The sequence below is a fragment of the Mustela nigripes genome, chromosome 12, assembly GCF_022355385.1.
Source record: "Mustela nigripes isolate SB6536 chromosome 12, MUSNIG.SB6536, whole genome shotgun sequence".
Lineage (NCBI taxonomy): Eukaryota > Metazoa > Chordata > Mammalia > Carnivora > Mustelidae > Mustela > Mustela nigripes.
The window spans coordinates 78238005-78254386 of record NC_081568.1 but is presented as its reverse complement, the minus strand read 5'-3'; the positions used below and the strand labels follow the sequence as shown (position 1 = coordinate 78254386).

Sequence of the window (16382 nt, the reverse complement as noted above, 5' to 3'; positions counted from 1 at the left end):
TGAATTTTGGGGAATAACACTCTGCTTCTTCCTGGACAGTTTACTAGGACCCTAATTCCTTTCTCCTTTAGTTGGACTCAGAGTTAACAGCCCGACATGAGCTACAGGTAGAAATGAAAAAGATGGAAAGCGACTTTGAGCAGAAGCTCCAGGATCTTCAGGGAGAAAAGGATGTCTTGAATTCTGAAAAGCAGCAGATTGCCACAGAGAAACAGGACTTGGAAGCAGAGGTGTCTCAGCTCACAGGAGAGGTAATGTCTGAGCAGGGAAGGCAGAGTGACCTGTGTGCCGTCAGCAGCCTCATGATGGGCCTGTCTTGGAGCAGGAGTCAGTCATCTTACTCCTAGGGAAGGTTTAGTTACCAGTAGGTGATCTAGTTAGATGATGCATCTTTTAAAAATCATTTAAAAATCATCTTTAACAATAGGTGATTGCATCTTTTAAAAATCATTTACTGTAACACACAAGATAGAAAATTTGGAAAATAAATAATATAGAGAATAAAAGGAGTCATAGAACTACCCAGGAATAAAACTAAAAGTCATCTCATAAATTCAGGAGTAAAATCCCAAAAAACTAAATATGTTTGCTAATTTTCCCTTAGTTAAACTATTTCTGGGCAGATTAATGCCCACACTCTTTGCAGTTACAGTTATTTAAATGATACATGATATCTGATAACTTGATCACTTATGTGCCTATCTCACCAGAATATTTGATTTACTTGAACTTTGCATTTTCTAATTAAAGGGAGAATTTAACATAAAGATTAAAGTTGCTTTTTGAATGCAAAGCATGCTGAACTAAGAACTTGAAGACCTGAATTCTAAATATCTATTTGACTTTGGATGAATCATTTCATCTGTCTGACTCCTTTCAGTGTCTTTATGCTTAAAAAGAGAACTCTGGATTAAGTAATTTTTAGGTCCTTTCCAACCCCAGTGGTCCCTGAAGTGGAGTGAAGAGTTCTTCCATTGATGTTCCTCTAGGTTGCCAAGCTGTCCAAGGAACTGGAAGATGCCAAGAAAGAAATGGCTTCTCTCTCTGCTGCAGTTACTGCTGTAGCCCCTCCTAGCAGTGCTACTGTTCCCCTTGCTCCTGGCACTATTACTCCACCCCCAGCCCCTCCTTTACCAAGAGAGCTTACCATACCTCCACCACCTCCTCTTCCTGGAGGTGATACCATTCCTCCTCCACCACCTCCCCCTCCTTTGCCTGGGCATGCTTATATCCCCCCGCCCCCTCCTTTGCCTGGAAGTGTTGGCTCCTCTGTACCACCTCTTTTGCCTGGGGAAGCTGGCATCCCCCCACCCCCTCCTTTGCCTGGGGGTGCTAGCATCCCCCCACCCCCTCCTTTGCCTGGGGGTGCTAGCATCCCCCCACCCCCTCCTTTGCCTGGGGCTACTGTCATCTCCCCACCTCCTCCTTTGGCTGGGAGTACTGGTATCCCCCCACCCCCTCCTTTGCCTGGGAGTGCTGGTATCCCCCCACCTCCTCCTCCCTTGCCTGGAGGAGCAGGAATGCCACCTCCCCCTCCACCTCTTCCTGGTGGTCCTGGAATCCCTCCACCCCCTCCAATTCCTGGAGGTCCTGGAATTCCTCCACCTCCACCTGGAATGGGTATGACTCCACCTCCCCCTTTTGGATTTGGAGTTCCTGCAGCCCCAGTTCTGCCATTTGGATTGACCCCAAAGAAGCTTTATAAGCCAGAGGTGCAACTCCGAAGGCCAAACTGGTCCAAGGTGAGAATTTCTGTCCATTTTTTCTTCAATAGATCTTAAGAAACCAATTTAGTTTCCTGTTTTGTATTTTGTGCCCAGGTGGGCTTCCGTTTCTTATGGTTGGCAACTTTCTATCTTCAGGTTTCACTCTTGGCCTATGTTTACTCAGCACATACTAGGCATCTTCTGTGTGCCAGACATCACTTTGGAGAATTCTTTGAGCCTTTTACTCTGCTACAAAACCTAAACATATCCTTAAGTTAATGTTTTTGGCCTTTTCTTTGAGGATATGAGTGCCATGGTTATCCACAGTTTGATAATAGTCATTTCACCAGGCTGTAAGCTGCTGATAAAGGTGCTGATCTGAGAGCTGTGGATTGATGGATACGCTCTGCTATCTCTTCCCCGTAAATGAGCTATAGAAGACATGTGTTCATGGCACAGTATTATTTCCTCTCTGTGTTCGAGGCTCCTATGATTCTGCTTCAGCCTTCTGCTCCCAAAAACCAAATAAAAGGAGCTTAGGGGTTTACTTATAAAATGAACAAGTATGTCATAGTTAGCCAAATTGATGGGGAGAATATAATGTAGAATAAGGGAAGATGTGAAACACAGCCTCAGTACTTTTCAGTTTAGAGGATTTGAGGTTAGAAGGAGGATAAGCAGCATAAGTGAACCTAACTCTTGAATGAACTGGAAGCACTATGTCCTTCCATGTGGGGCACAGTTCTTCCGTGTCTCTAGTTGGTCACTCTAGTAAGACATTACTTAGAGCTACCACCCACCTCACCCGCATCTTGGTCAGTTTTCTAGGATGGAAAGTACAGGGCTCCACTTAGTAACACTTAACACCCTCCCCATATCCACAGTTTGTTGCTGAGGACCTGTCCCAGGACTGCTTCTGGACAAAGGTGAAAGAGGACCGCTTTGAGAACAATGAACTTTTCGCCAAACTTACTCTGACCTTTTCTGCCCAGACCAAGAGTGAGTACCTTCCTCTTTCATGCACAGGTCTAGTATAGGACTTTGAGTATCCTTTAAGTCAGTCTCCCATTCCTTCCCTTCCCTGGATGAGGATTGAAGAGGTGTTTTTTCCCATTCAGAAGAAATTAAGATATTTTTGTATTATGGGGACACTGGGGTTGGGAAAGAAAACTTGTGTTTTCGTATTTTTCTTCCCCAATGTTTTTCACCTGTAAGTATTTTTTATCAGTATAACATGTTGGGGATATGAGATTAAGGTGACATAAAGCTCATTATGGGGCCCATTTTGATAATACTTTTGAACGGATTCTGGCACTATCTTTAAGGTACCATCCCAGGCCTACAAACATAATTAATAAGGGTTGGGCCAGTCTTTAACAGGTTAGGTAATTAAGTGACTGTCTACAATAACAACCATGTGTGATTCTTTTTCTTTTCTTCCATTTCTTTTCAATATCTGATGCTTTCATCTTCCTGGCCCTTTGTTCTTCCAGCTTCAAAAGGTAAGAATACAGAAGAGCCTTTTAATTGGGTATCTTGAACATTAGAGACAAGATGTAACAGATGTAAAGGAATTTCTCTTTAGAAAACTGAGATGAGATAAGTCAAAGCTGCCATGTAGTTGTTCTTTCTTCAGAAAGCGAGGGACTCCTTAAGTACTAATACCATCAACTTACATTACTGTTGTGTTTTATAGTCTTCCAAGTGCTATAACACATACTATTTCTTGGACCTGCCCAGAAATCTTAAGAAATAAGCAGGTTGTGTATTATCTCCATTCTGTAGGATGTTTGAAATGAATATATGTATCTTGTCCAAAGTCAAATGACCAGATCCAGTGATCTTGTCTTCTGGTCCATGGTTTTTTGCATAAATTCTTGCTTTTCTTTTTCACCTTCATATCTTCCCCTTTGTTCTAGAAGAACTGATCTGTTTTGCCCTCTTCTTTCTTCACTTCCTAATTCTTGTGGTTTTGTGCTGCCTTGTGACAGGGCACTTGTAGTTATTTCCCCTGAGAGACTCAGTGTTTGAATTTAATGAGAGTTATATAGCCTAATAATTTTGTATTTCCACCTTACAGTTTATTTGTTTCCTTAGAGGTATATTTTGACCCTAGTGATGAAAATTAAGTGCAACTTTTGAGCATTTCCCCCTCTTCTCTCTGCCACCCCCACCTCACCCCCAGTAAATAAGCATTTAGTATTATTTTTTCCTTAAGTGAACTGATGGAACCAGCCTGCACTTTGTTCTTTGAAGGAGCCTAACACTGCTAGGTGCCCTTGGTGGCCCCTACCCGAGAGTATAAGATTGCTGGGCTCAGGTGTGACTTCTTGCCTTTCACTCAGGGCAAAGTGGCCTTGTACTCTAGAAGAGCTGTCATCCGCTGAACTAAAGTGCAGCCAAGGGGTTGACTTCTACCTGCTTAGTGAAAAATCCAGGGATAATGACTCTTTAGGCTATTCTAGTATATCAGCGAAGACTAGTTGGACAGAGAAACTCAAAATCAAATGATATCCTAATTTGTAAGTTCACAGAATCTACCCCTGCGTTGGCCTCTGATATAAGTCCCTTTCTCACACATGTGCTCTGAGCACCACTGCACCTGTATGCTGGCTGGGCCCCTTTCCTCCCACCTCGGCCACCCCCTTCTTCTGTACATTTGTATTACTAGTGATTGTAGTGAGGTTTTCTGCACTTTCATGGTTTTCCTGGGCATTTTATTTTCACTGATAGTGTTTTAAAAATTGATAGTGTTTTAATTGATAGTGTTTTAAAAATACTCCAGCAACGGGCACCTGGGTGGCTCAGTTGGTTAAGCAACTGCCTTCAGCTCAGTTCATGATCCTGGAGTCCTGGGATTGAGTCCTACATTGGGCTCCCAGCTCCACGGGGAGTCTGCTTTTCCCTCTGACCGTCTCTCTTTTCATGCTCTCTCTCACTGTCTCTCTCTCAAATAAATAAATAAAATCTTAAACAAAACAAAACAAAACCCCAGCAAGACCCTATCTTATCTTTTCTCATTTTCAGCCATGTAACCACATTTTTTTTTTAAGATTTTATTTATTTGACACACAGAGATTATAAGCCGACAGAGAGAGATTACAAGCCGTCAGAGAGGCAGGCAGAGAGAGAGAGAGGGAAGCAGGCTCCCTGCTAAGCAGAGAGTTCCATATGGAGCTCGATCCCAGGACCCTGGGATCATGACCTGAGCCAAAGGCAGCGGTTTAATCCACTGAGCCACCCAGGCGCCCTTGTAACCACATTTTTTTAATGCTCTTTCAACTTTCAGATTCTGCCCTAGACTACTTTCTTTTCATTGAAGGTTTTAACTTTCTACCAGCCTTGGCTCCTTTTTCCCCCCAAAAGTCATTCTTAGAAAATTTTATATCTTAATCTGGGAAAAAAAATGAATATGACTTGGTTGATTTAGTTTAATGGAGTATTGATTTTCAGATAGTAGTAATCCATGCTACTAGATTGCTGCTCTTGTGATGAAGGAAATTCCTAGCTAGTCTTTAAATGTCCTTAGCTTCTTGGGCACCTGGATGGCTCACTTGTTTAGGTGGCTGCCTTTGGCTTGGGTCATGATCCCGCAGTCCCAGCTAGGATCAAGTCCTGCATTCAGCTCTGCTCGGCAGGGTGTCTGCTTCTCCCTCTGACACCCGCCCTCCATGCACGCACGTGCTCTCTCTCTCATAAAATAAATAAAATTTTTTTTTTAAGTTAAAAAATATCTTTAGCTTCAGTTAGCACTTTCAGGTGTTAAATTGGCACTCTGTCTTAATTTCCTCGTTTTTCCATTAGGAAACACTAGGGGATATGTTCTCGAAAATTAAATCATGAGCAGTTTTCCAGACATTCTAAATCTTAATGATGTAATTTTCCTGTCAGATACAATCCTGAGTGTTTACTGTTTACCTGACTGAGTGACCCACAACACTCAGACACAACAGAACTTCCCTGCTGCTCATCACCCTTGCTGTGTCTGTTATCATTCATTTCCCCCAAATAAGAACCACCTCCCCCTTTTAAAAATTCTTTCTTCTTTGGATTTTTAATGTTGTCTGATTTATTTTTTCCTTCTCTGTTTACCTGCTCTCTTTTCCTTTGCATTAGTCTGTAAATCTGTGATGCAAGAGGTATTAGAGTGTTGGGGTGTGTTGAACGTGTCTCTTGGGAACAAAATAGGTGCTTTAATACCATTTGCAGGGGCCTCAGCTAGCCGCCAGAAGTGCTGTAGGGCCCCCATGCCATGTGTAGCTCCCACTGTGATTGTGCTGACTAATTTGCCTTTGCCTTTCCTGATACGATTTTGAATAACTTCTCTTGGTGCTCAGGCTGGCAAACTCGGTTTAGACTTCCCGGTAGTCCCCCTTGCTCACAACAACCCAGAAACACTTAGTAAAAAAAAGGCTTTGGTTTCTTATTTAAAGTTTTTCTCAGCAAAGGAAAATCAAGCTTTAGCACCTTCAGAGGTGAGTGCTTAGAGGACCCACATCTCCTCAGTATGAAAGCAAGGTTTCTTTTGCTTCTGGTACTTTAAACATGTCCAGTATAAAATTTCAGATCTTTATCCTTAATCCCATTTTTTAAAATAGGTAGCCAGTTTCAGTTTCCAGTCTCTTATTCATAGTCTGACTATTGATGATACAGTTAAATGATAGATGAATACTCATTACCACTCCATAAATATTCTGTCCTTCAGATAAGGAATTAGAGACACAGCTTGAATAATTTTCCTAGGCTATATCGTAAGTGCCAGAGACCAGATTCAGACCCCAGGGTGTGTGACTTCTGCTTCCCAGAAGCCTATGTCCTTGTCCTAAGAACTTCTGGAAGTTCAGATCCAGACAAAAGATGAAAGAAGGGGATTTGCTGGCTTTTGCCACCACTTCATTCATTCAGGCACTTCTCTTTAGTCCTTGAACTGGCAGGTGACTCTTAGTACAGAAAAGGAGCAACAGATTAGGGAAAGTAGGTGAAATGCTGGATATTTAGGGGTGAAGAAGAGGAAACATGTTCTGTTTCTAGTATATTCAACTGTAACAAAATGAATCCAATTGGAGAAATAAGGCCTGCTTATCTAGTCCAGTGAAAGCCCTGCTTAGATGATTTTAGGCCATTGATTACCAGATTTGATGAGGAAGTTATTTGTACATGAAGTTTTCATAATATTGCATTATTTCCTCTCTCACTTGATAAACACAGGTCACTGTTATTTGTCAGACATGGCTGTATCCCCCTTATATTTTACTGATAGCCAAAACTTCCTGTATACTCTAGGAATAGACATTAACAAGAACACCCGCCTCACTCTTTACACCTGCCTCCTGTGGTCAGGGATCTCCAGTCACTGCGTCATTATGGTTCAGGAAGACGTGAGCCTTTGTATTCAGAGAAGAAACCAGAGAGGCGAGCCAGTCTTCTATGTATACTACATTTTCTCAAACAAGATTAGTCTCTTGTTTTTGAACTCTTGACTTCCTATAAATCATAGATTTACTCTGTTTATTCTTTGTCAGGGAATATTATGAATTCAGAGCTGATAGGCAGTACTATAAAACTTTGAGTTCTTTGCACTTTCTTACCATCCTTATGGCGATCAGCAAAGAGTGTTTTATTGTAGTCTCTTTGTTGACTCTCTTGAATTCCTTGGGAACGTGGTCAGTAGTTAAACTTTTTTTTTTTTTCCCTAACTTTTTTGGGGGAGCATTTTCATCACTGTGGTGACCGAGGTCATTATTTGTATGAATGAGATAACTAGTTTTTCATTCAGCTTTCTCTTTTATTCTCTTTTGTTGATGACATGATCCCATGAAAAATGGTATGTGTTGAAACTGTGGGAAGTGCTAACTGATGTCCTAAGTATAGTGGCAATTTCCTGTTTAGGTTTATTCCTTTCTTCCAAAAACCTTTGGAGCTCCTGAGGTCCATAAGCTAGTTACTCTCAGTACGTGTGCATTGGTCAATATGTAGTGTTAGACCCCCTCCCTGTTAAAGTATGAGGTGCACTGTGGGAATTTTGAGCATCAGAACAGTTCTCCAGGTGGTTTTCAGCAGTAATTTAGAAAGAACTCTGGTAAAAAGGAAGATCTTGACCGGGAGCTAAGAATTTTATAAACAATAACTGTATTCTAGTTAGGATTTGACTCTTTGTCAAACCCAGTGCAGACTTCCCGATAGCCTGCAAGAGCCCAGGGTTTGTGCTCTTGTCCCACAAGTCACAACTGTTGGCAACAATAGTCTCTTGCTCTCCCAGAGCTTTGTTGGTTTAGACTTCAAGAACAGCCTGTGGTGAGGAAGTAATCCCTTCTCTCCCTTGAGATTGAAGGGTCTTTTTTTCTTTTCCCTGTAATCGTGTTCTTTTTCCTTTCTTTTTTTTTTAAGATTTTGTTTATTAATTTGACAGAGAAAGACATGGCGAGAGAGGGAACACAGCATGGGGAGTGGGAGAGGGAGAAGCAGGCTTCCTGCTGAGCAGGGAGCCTGATGTGGGACTCCATTCCAGGAGTCTGGGATCATGACCTGAACCTAACTAAGGCAGGTGCCCAGGCACCCCATCCCTGTGATCCTGTTCTGTCCACTAGGTGGCACTCCTTCAGTTGGATCTTTATCAGGAAGTGTCCAAGTGAATCTTTAGTTTCTGCAACTTGAACCCCTTGAAACAAAATTTTGTTAGAGCTCAACATACTCCACCTTATCAGTGAGTCTCTTCGCAGAAAGATGTCTGTTCTATCAGTTCCTTATTCCTCTCAAGTGTATAGAATAAGGACTTGTGCTATTTAAGTGAGTTTTTGTTGGGATTGTTGTCTTTCAATTACTAATATTCTTGGATTCTGAGTAGGATCAGACTATTAGTGCAAAGTGTTTGGGAAGTTCCATTATATCAAATGGTACTTTCTTGTGATTTAAAAAAAATCTGGGGCATCTGGTTTCCTCAGTCATTTAAGCATCCAACTCTTGATTTCAGCTCAGGTCATGATCTCAGGGTTATGAGATCAAGCCCCATGTCAGACTCGGTGCCAAGCATAGAGCCTGCTTAAGATTCTCTCCCTTTGCCCCTCCCCCCCACCAATCTTCTGCTTGCACGAGTGTAGGTGTGCACTCTCTCTCTCTCTCTCTAAAAAAGAAAATAATAATAAAAGACCTGAATCTAGTTCTGTCACCTAGGGTTATGATGAGCCCTGCACATTTGGATTGTCCTCTCTCATCAGGAGCATAAAAAAATAAACTACCCCCTCTTACATACCTCTTTCTACTCCCAACCTTTCCATCACTATTTACCTTGAATTTCATTGTATCTAATACTAGCTTGTTTATCTTGGCTTAAATTACTTCCTATAGGGAGCCCCAGACTTCCAGGGCACCCTCACCTCCCATATTCGAATCGCAGGAAGGCTCTTTATATCTCCTGTTCAGTTTCCTCCTCTGAGTACCTGAAACCCATTCTTTGTGCTCTCTGGAATTCGTGTTCCATTACTAGAAAAAGCTCCTCTGACATCAGCTTCACCTTGGTGATCTAACAGAGACCTGGCTTTCCCTCAACACTGCTTTCCTTCTTGCCCCCGCATGTAGTGGGTTTTTCCTCCCATAAACCTCATCCCAGTGGACATGGACCCAGAGATGGTGTAGATGTCTTCTTTGTTGTTTATTGCCACTTTCAGATCATGCCACCATTTTCTTTGCCAGAACCCCATAATTTTGAATCTCATGACATCAACCAGTTCCTCTCTCAGCACCAGTCATCTACGAACATCCCAAGTTACTCCTTATTTCTTAGCCAGGTTGGCTGTTCCCACTCTTGGCGGTACTCCCTGGCCACTTCCATCTTAGCTCTTAGCAATTATACACAAACAGGTTGTGATCCTACCAATGTGCTGGCTTCACAGTTCCTTGAATTGTTCTTTTCCAGTGATCTTGTCCTCTACCTTACCCTACCCATTCAGCTGCAGTCTTTCTCCAGTCTTAACTTAATGCCACCCATGTTCTAGCTTTTTACGTCTCTCTCTTTAGGACCGGGACTGCCACAGTCCTCTAGCCCCACTGGGACGTCCAGTCCATTTGTCCTACCCCCTTTCACTGTGTTTCTGCTCCTTGATGACTTCCCTCTCCTCCTCAGCTAAAATTCTGTGGCTAATCATTATAATAATGACTGTCTTTGATGTTTTCCCCTTCCATTACCTCTTTCTGATTTCATCATAGTTGATTGGCAAAACAAGTCTTGTCTCTCTCCACCCTGCACAGGTAGTACAAGTGAATGTGACTGAAAAAAAAAACAAACACCTGGTCCTCCTAGATAGACTTTGTCCCCTTGGCTTTCAGGAGAGCAGACGCTCTTACTCTCCTGCCTCCCTGACTATTCATTCTTCTGGCTCCTGTCTGCTCAGTTTGCATTGTTGCATGCCCCCTTGGTCCTGCCAGGCAATTGAATATTAAATACTTTGAGTTCGTTCAACTTCCCATTCTCTTAAATGATTATTTCACTCTTTCTGTCTTCAGAGACCCAACACCCCCATTTTCATTCTCAGTTGAGCATGTTTTTCTTCCTGCTTCACTGAGAAAACTGAAGCCGTTGGAAGAGGCACTTCTGTAGACATATACCATTACTGTACCCATTCTCTGTCTTCCTCTCTGTTACCATGGTCCTGTCTAAAGCCAGTCCTGTACTTCATTTCAACAAATGCATAGAGTACACTAAAAAATTAAAAAATCTCCCTCTCCTTTGCTAGAGTGACCGTGGTTAACATACCTTTCACCTGCATGTGTTACTCTAATAAAGGAACGAATGAAATCCTTTTCTTTTGTAGCTCAGGTGGGGGAAATATGGGAAATTTTCATAGAAGTTTGCCAGAAATTTAAGGGGCAGGGAAACTGAAGATAAAATTACATAAATATGAGCATATACACATTTTTAATGTAATCTTGTTGATCCCCTCTGGTAGATACTGTTTTGCATTTCGCTTAATATGATTCAGCACCTCTTGATACCATTACACAGAGATGCATCTCATTATTTCTAATAGGTAGTTGTATTCTTTTTTTTTCTTTTAAGATTTATTTATTTCAGAGAGAGAAAAAGTGAGCACAATTGGGATGCAGGGGAGGACAGAGGGAGATGGAGAGAAAATCTCAAGCAAACTCCCTGCCAAGTGCAGAGCCCCATGTGGGGCTTGATCCCAGGACCCTGAGATCATGACCTGAGCTGAAATCAAGAATCAGTTGGTTAACTGACTGAACCACTTGCATGGATAGTTGTATTTTGTGAAATGCAATATAAATTTGTACAGCTGATCCATTAGTGAGAAATGACCAGTTTTAATATTATAAGTAGTACTGTAGGAAAAATCATATTTATCTGTGTGTTCTTGCATTTCTGCACAGTGAATTCTTTTTTTTTTTTTTTTTTTTTAAGATTTTATTTGTTTGTCAGAGAGAGAGGGAGAGAGAGCGAGCACAGGCAGACAGAATGGCAGGCAGAGGCAGAGGGAGAAGCAGTCTCCCTGACGAGCAAGGAGCCCAAAGTGGGACTCGATCCCAGGACGCTGGGATCATGACCTGAGCCAAAGGCAGCCGCTTAGCCAACTGAGCCACCCAGGCGTCCCAGCACAGTGAATTCTTAAAAATAAAATTTGGGGGCACACACTGCTGGGTGTAGGATTGTACCTACACACCCAGCAGTGTGTGCCCCAAAATTTTATTTTTTTACCCTTCCATTAAAAATAAGAAACTACTTACTGTAACATCTGATAAGGGAAACTGATACCTCGTTTTAATCTGACCATTAACAAGATTGCACCAGAAATTTTCCTTCATATATTGACTCTTTGTTTCTTCATCTGTAAAATGAGACAGATAAACCTAAAGATATTTCGTAGTTTGAAACTTCTGGGCTTGTTTTGTTTTTTTCTTCTTTCTGCTTGCATAAGCTGTCTTTGGTGTTGCCTGCTCATCAACTGAAACTCCTTTGATTGTTTACTAAAAATGCTTGTAGTGTTTTCTTTGTTTTAATATGTGTTTCATTCTTTTTTGCTGCACTGAAGTCTGGCATTAGAAATTGCTGCTTGTTAAAGAGCTACACTGATGCAAAACTGTGAAACCTTTGCATGAAGGTTGCTGGTTTAGTTTCCACAGAAGACTTACTGGTGGAGATTTAGGGAGGGTGTCATCAGATAAAGATAATTAAACTTTAATTCTTTCTAAACTGTAGGAATTTGATACATCTGCAGTGTACAGTATGCACTTTCTCCTTTTCACCACCAGATGGCACATGGATCGCTTCTGTTTTGGATGTGTCATTGTTATGTCTGGGAGTGATGCAATCACGTTAGAGAGAGCCGACCTCTGTTGGTTTCAAATACCAACTGCGTGGTATGCTGCCCTCTATCAGTCAGGAAATTCATTTGGAGGACTGATCAGTTAATTACAACAGGAAGCTGTTAACTTGCTGTTTTACAAAAGGGTCCTCCCCCCTTACAGCTTTTATAGGAGCAACATTGTATTTTTTGGAGGGCACAGAGGCTGGAGAATATTTTCCTTTTTGTTTCAGTTTGGTGACTTTGTGAAAGCATAGCCTTCCTTTTAAAGTGCTAAAAGAGAAAATTGTTTTTTACCAGCTTGGTAGTTAGTTATGTACATATTTGTGACCCCATGATATACATATTCCTAATCCCATCTCTGTCTACCCTGAATAGTTACTTGAAGCACATAATACAACTTGCTGCTGATTATATACTCATAATTTCCCAGAGACTATATGCTGTATTTGTTTCCTTGACAGAATTCCTTGGCCTACTTTGGGGAGAGTTTGCTGGTGCAGAAAGGTTTTTACGGTCAACCTCTTTGTTAACTCCTAATTATCCCAAGATAAACCCAGTTTTAGAGCCTCTTTCTAGCTATTCGAACTTCAGTGTGTGCCTCTAGTACTCTTCTTGACACACATAGACTGAAGCTATATCTTTTAAACCTAAGGCATCATCCAGCATTATCTGCAGATTTCAGATTTGATATTTGATAAAGTGTCTTTTTACATGGTCTGAGGCTTCAGCCAAACAGTAAGGGTATCAGTATTGTGTAAACTTCTGTCATCTTGAAGTCAGTCTCTACACTTATATGTTTGTTTCTGTCAGTAATTCCCAACTAAAGTGTGTGTAAGGATTACATAAGGAGCTTGTTTGTTAAAGATACAAATTCTTGGGCTGTTCCTCCAGAGTCAAAGTTGCAGGGACTGTAGGAAGAGAAGTTTCTAATAAACACCTCAGGTAAGTTTGTGGTTGTAGTTTCAGTAACCTGGCTGGATCCATGGCTTACGTTTTTATTTAGTTTCCATTTTCCAGAAAAAGCTGCTCTGCTTTTTCTCATGATAATGTTTTGATGTCTTTCTGAGAATTGGATAAGTATTACCCTTGCTTTTATGGAGATCCTACAGATCAGTTAGTGGGCAAGCTGACATTTTCTGTGAACTGCTAACATTTTGGAGGCTCTACTTCAGGGGCACGTGTTTTTACAAAATTTTTCTCTTGCCATCTTCTCGGCCAGATCTCTCATTAGGCATCTTTGAAGGATGTTTTGAAGAGGTTCTCTGAGTCTGTGAAGTAGCTAGGAACCACTGAGAGACTGGGGAGGCTGGAGGACAGATGATGGGAGATCTCTTGGGTTGTATAACAAAGATGGAGTTGTGTCAGTTCAGGATGTCCAGACCAGGATGAAGGGGCTGCAGCTATGCAGATATAACTCTTGTTCTTGTTCTTATTCAGTTAGTCCCTCACCATGCAGAGTAGGAATCAGAGATGCATGGAGGAGGAGAAGTGGGATCTAGGAAATGGCAAGAGCAGAGGTGGGCTTTGGGATAAGCAGGAGAGTGAGTGACCCAGTGTTGTCAGGCTGCTACTTGGTGGAGCCCAAAGCAACTGCCTCAAGGGAACAGCACTGTTCTCAGCATCCCTTACATGCTTCAGAACTGTTGGATATGACTTACTTTTCTGCAAATATGGGACTAGTCTCCCTGCAAACATGAGATTAGAGACAGACCAGTTTTCAGAACATACTCAGCATATCTCCAACTGTGGGTAATTCATCTGAGGCTTTTTTGTTTTTGTTACTTGTTTTTCTGCATAGGTAATCTAGGTAGTTGAGAAGTCAAGATAAAGTATAAAGAACTCTCATTGCCACCCTAGTGTTAACCCATCTCAGCCCTCCCCTCCCTACCCTTAGATGTCATTGTTTTTCTTACTTTTTAAAAAATATGCAATTGTAAACAATTGCAATTGTTTTTTAAAAATGCAATTGTAAACAAATACTGATCAAGATTCTTATCCTCCTTCCTTACCAAAAGATAATGTACTATCTGTATTTTTCTGCACCATCTATATCTTGGGGATTTTTCCATATCAATACATAGAGATCTTCCTTATTTTAAAAAAAATCATAAATTTTCAATAAGCATGCATAGCTTTTCTAATGAAACTAGGATAAAACCAAATATATGGTAATGGAGCAATTTGTCCCTTTTTTGAAATGCTAGCTGCAACAACTTAGCATGCCTGTGTTTCCTGTTGTTCTCCCTGCAAACTCTGTTATGGAATAAATGATTAAACACAACAACTCTAAATGTATGGCAGTTCTGCCAGATGGAGCCTTCCAGCCATTGTGTTGTGGAGAAGAGACACTTGAAAAGTTCTGCCCTGGTCCCTTCCGGGCACCTGGCCTCCCTCTGGAGCATTATATTCCTGAGCAGGAGCAGAGGTTTATCTCACTAGCATAGGGGTGCTACTCCATAGAGGGTTATGGTCTTCAAAGGAGAGGGATGACCTACTTCATTCTTTTCTTACTTCCTTCTCAGTTTTTGTTCTGGAGATAATCGCTCTGGAACTTAGTACACTGTAACTGTTGTGTTTATAATTCTTGACTTCACAGCATTTGAAGTACACAGCATTTGAAGTGTACTTCAAATGCTGAGGATTGAGTGTTAGGCAGGAAAAGCAGGATACTATTATGTACAACCCTCATCATAACTGTGTTTTATAGAAAAAGTGCAGAAGTAAAAGATTGGAAGGGAATATATCAGAATACGCTTAACAGAGTTTGTTAGGGTGCTTGATTTCTTTTCCTTCAGTTTCTCTATACTGTTGCCATCTTTTTTTTTTTTAGATTTTTATTTATTTATTTGACACAGAGAGAGAGAGAGAGCCAGAGAGCACAAGTGAGGGAATGGCAGAGTGAGAGGGAGAAGCGGACTCCCCACTGAGCAGGGAGCCTTACCTGGGGCTCAATCCCAGTGCCCCTGGGATCATAATCTGAGCTGAAGGCAGACATCATCTTATTCTTTTAATGGGAAGAACAAAAGGGTTAAGAAGAAAGTTTGCCAGTGGCCAAGATGCTTTAAAAAGGGGCTTTTAGAAGCGCTTGGACCTAAGAAATGAATATTTACAAAGCAGAATGCAAATATCCAGTTCTACAAAGCAGGTGACAGTCTCTGTACTTGTCTTCTCGTGATGATTCTAGCCTGCCTGTCCTCGAAAAATCACATTCCAATTTAAAAAGCTATTTGTTCTTCTCTCGGCATCCTTGGATAAGGGAACCCCAGTTATATGAGAGAAGGGCTTTGGTAACCCCACATATGATGCAGGATGGGATGGAATCTTTTGCTCCTTGCTGATCCTATGGTAATCCCAACTCTGTTCTTAGAGTCTGTAATTGTTTCATTATCTATTAGATTAGAATATAAGGTCGTGTGTGTGTGTGTGTGTGTGTGTGTGTGCGCGCGCGTGTGTGTGTGTGTGTTTAAATTTCCTCTTGGAAAGAAAAACTGCTGAAATCCTTGAAGGAAGACTGACCCCTTTTCCTCTTCTGCTTGCATTTTTCTTTTCAGCCACGGGGTGTGCGCAGTTGAGCTGTTTTGGCTCAGATTCCAGATTGTGAGGTCAGAGACTAGGGATTGGCGGAGAGTATCAGGTGACTTTCAGTTAACAGTGACGATGGTCTTGCCCTCCCCCCCACCCTTTCCCCACCCTTTCCTGGCTTCCACCTTAGGAACAAAGAAGGGAAAAAAACCAGCAGTATGACGAAGAAAACCAGCTGCTGCCATTGCAGACTCAGGCTGGGGGCTGGGTATTTATTCCATCTGTTCTCTTTGTTTGGCTCTTACCATATTACTTCCCCTCCCAAAACCCTGGCTAAATTGGAGGGTGTTTCTAGGATCCTTTGTTACTGAAAATAGCTTAAGAAATGTGCAGTTTACTCAGGATTTAGGTGAGACCCAGCAAAGATTAAAACTGCTCCAAATCCCTAGAAAAAGATGAAGGTATTTTTCTTTCTCAGTATGATTTAGGAATACGTATTTGATGTCAGATGCTCTCAGTGGTAGGAGGTCATAATCTGTTCTTTCCAGTTACTGGAACAGTGCTGCCCAATAGGTGGTATCTTCGTTTTATAACTGAGAAATTGAAAGTATGGAATTAATATGTACTTTGTTTATTAAGATCTCATAGCAAGTAAATACCATGTTAGAATTTAATCCCAGATCTGTTAGGTTCAGAATCTAGCCTTTAGGGGAAGGGAGTGGCACGGAGGCAGGAATTTCAGAAGTGCCTGCTTCTAGGAGCTGTTGCAGTACGGGGTCAGCACTCTTTGCATTTCCCCAGTGACCGGTCCTAATTTCTTTTTTTTTTTTTTTTTTTT

The 16382-nt window shown here is 41.5% G+C and overlaps 1 protein-coding gene across 3 annotated transcripts in view; it reads left to right on the top strand.

The window, feature by feature from the left end:
* Positions 1–16382, top strand: part of DIAPH1 (diaphanous related formin 1) — a 93569-nt gene that overhangs the window by 38904 nt on the left and 38283 nt on the right. For all 3 annotated transcript variants that reach the window (XM_059417781.1, XM_059417780.1, XM_059417779.1), the window contains 3 exons: positions 72–251; positions 990–1742; positions 2591–2705. In XM_059417781.1, coding sequence (XP_059273764.1) covers positions 72–251; positions 990–1742; positions 2591–2705 — 1048 coding nt within the window. The remainder of the gene's footprint in view (positions 1–71; positions 252–989; positions 1743–2590; positions 2706–16382) is intronic.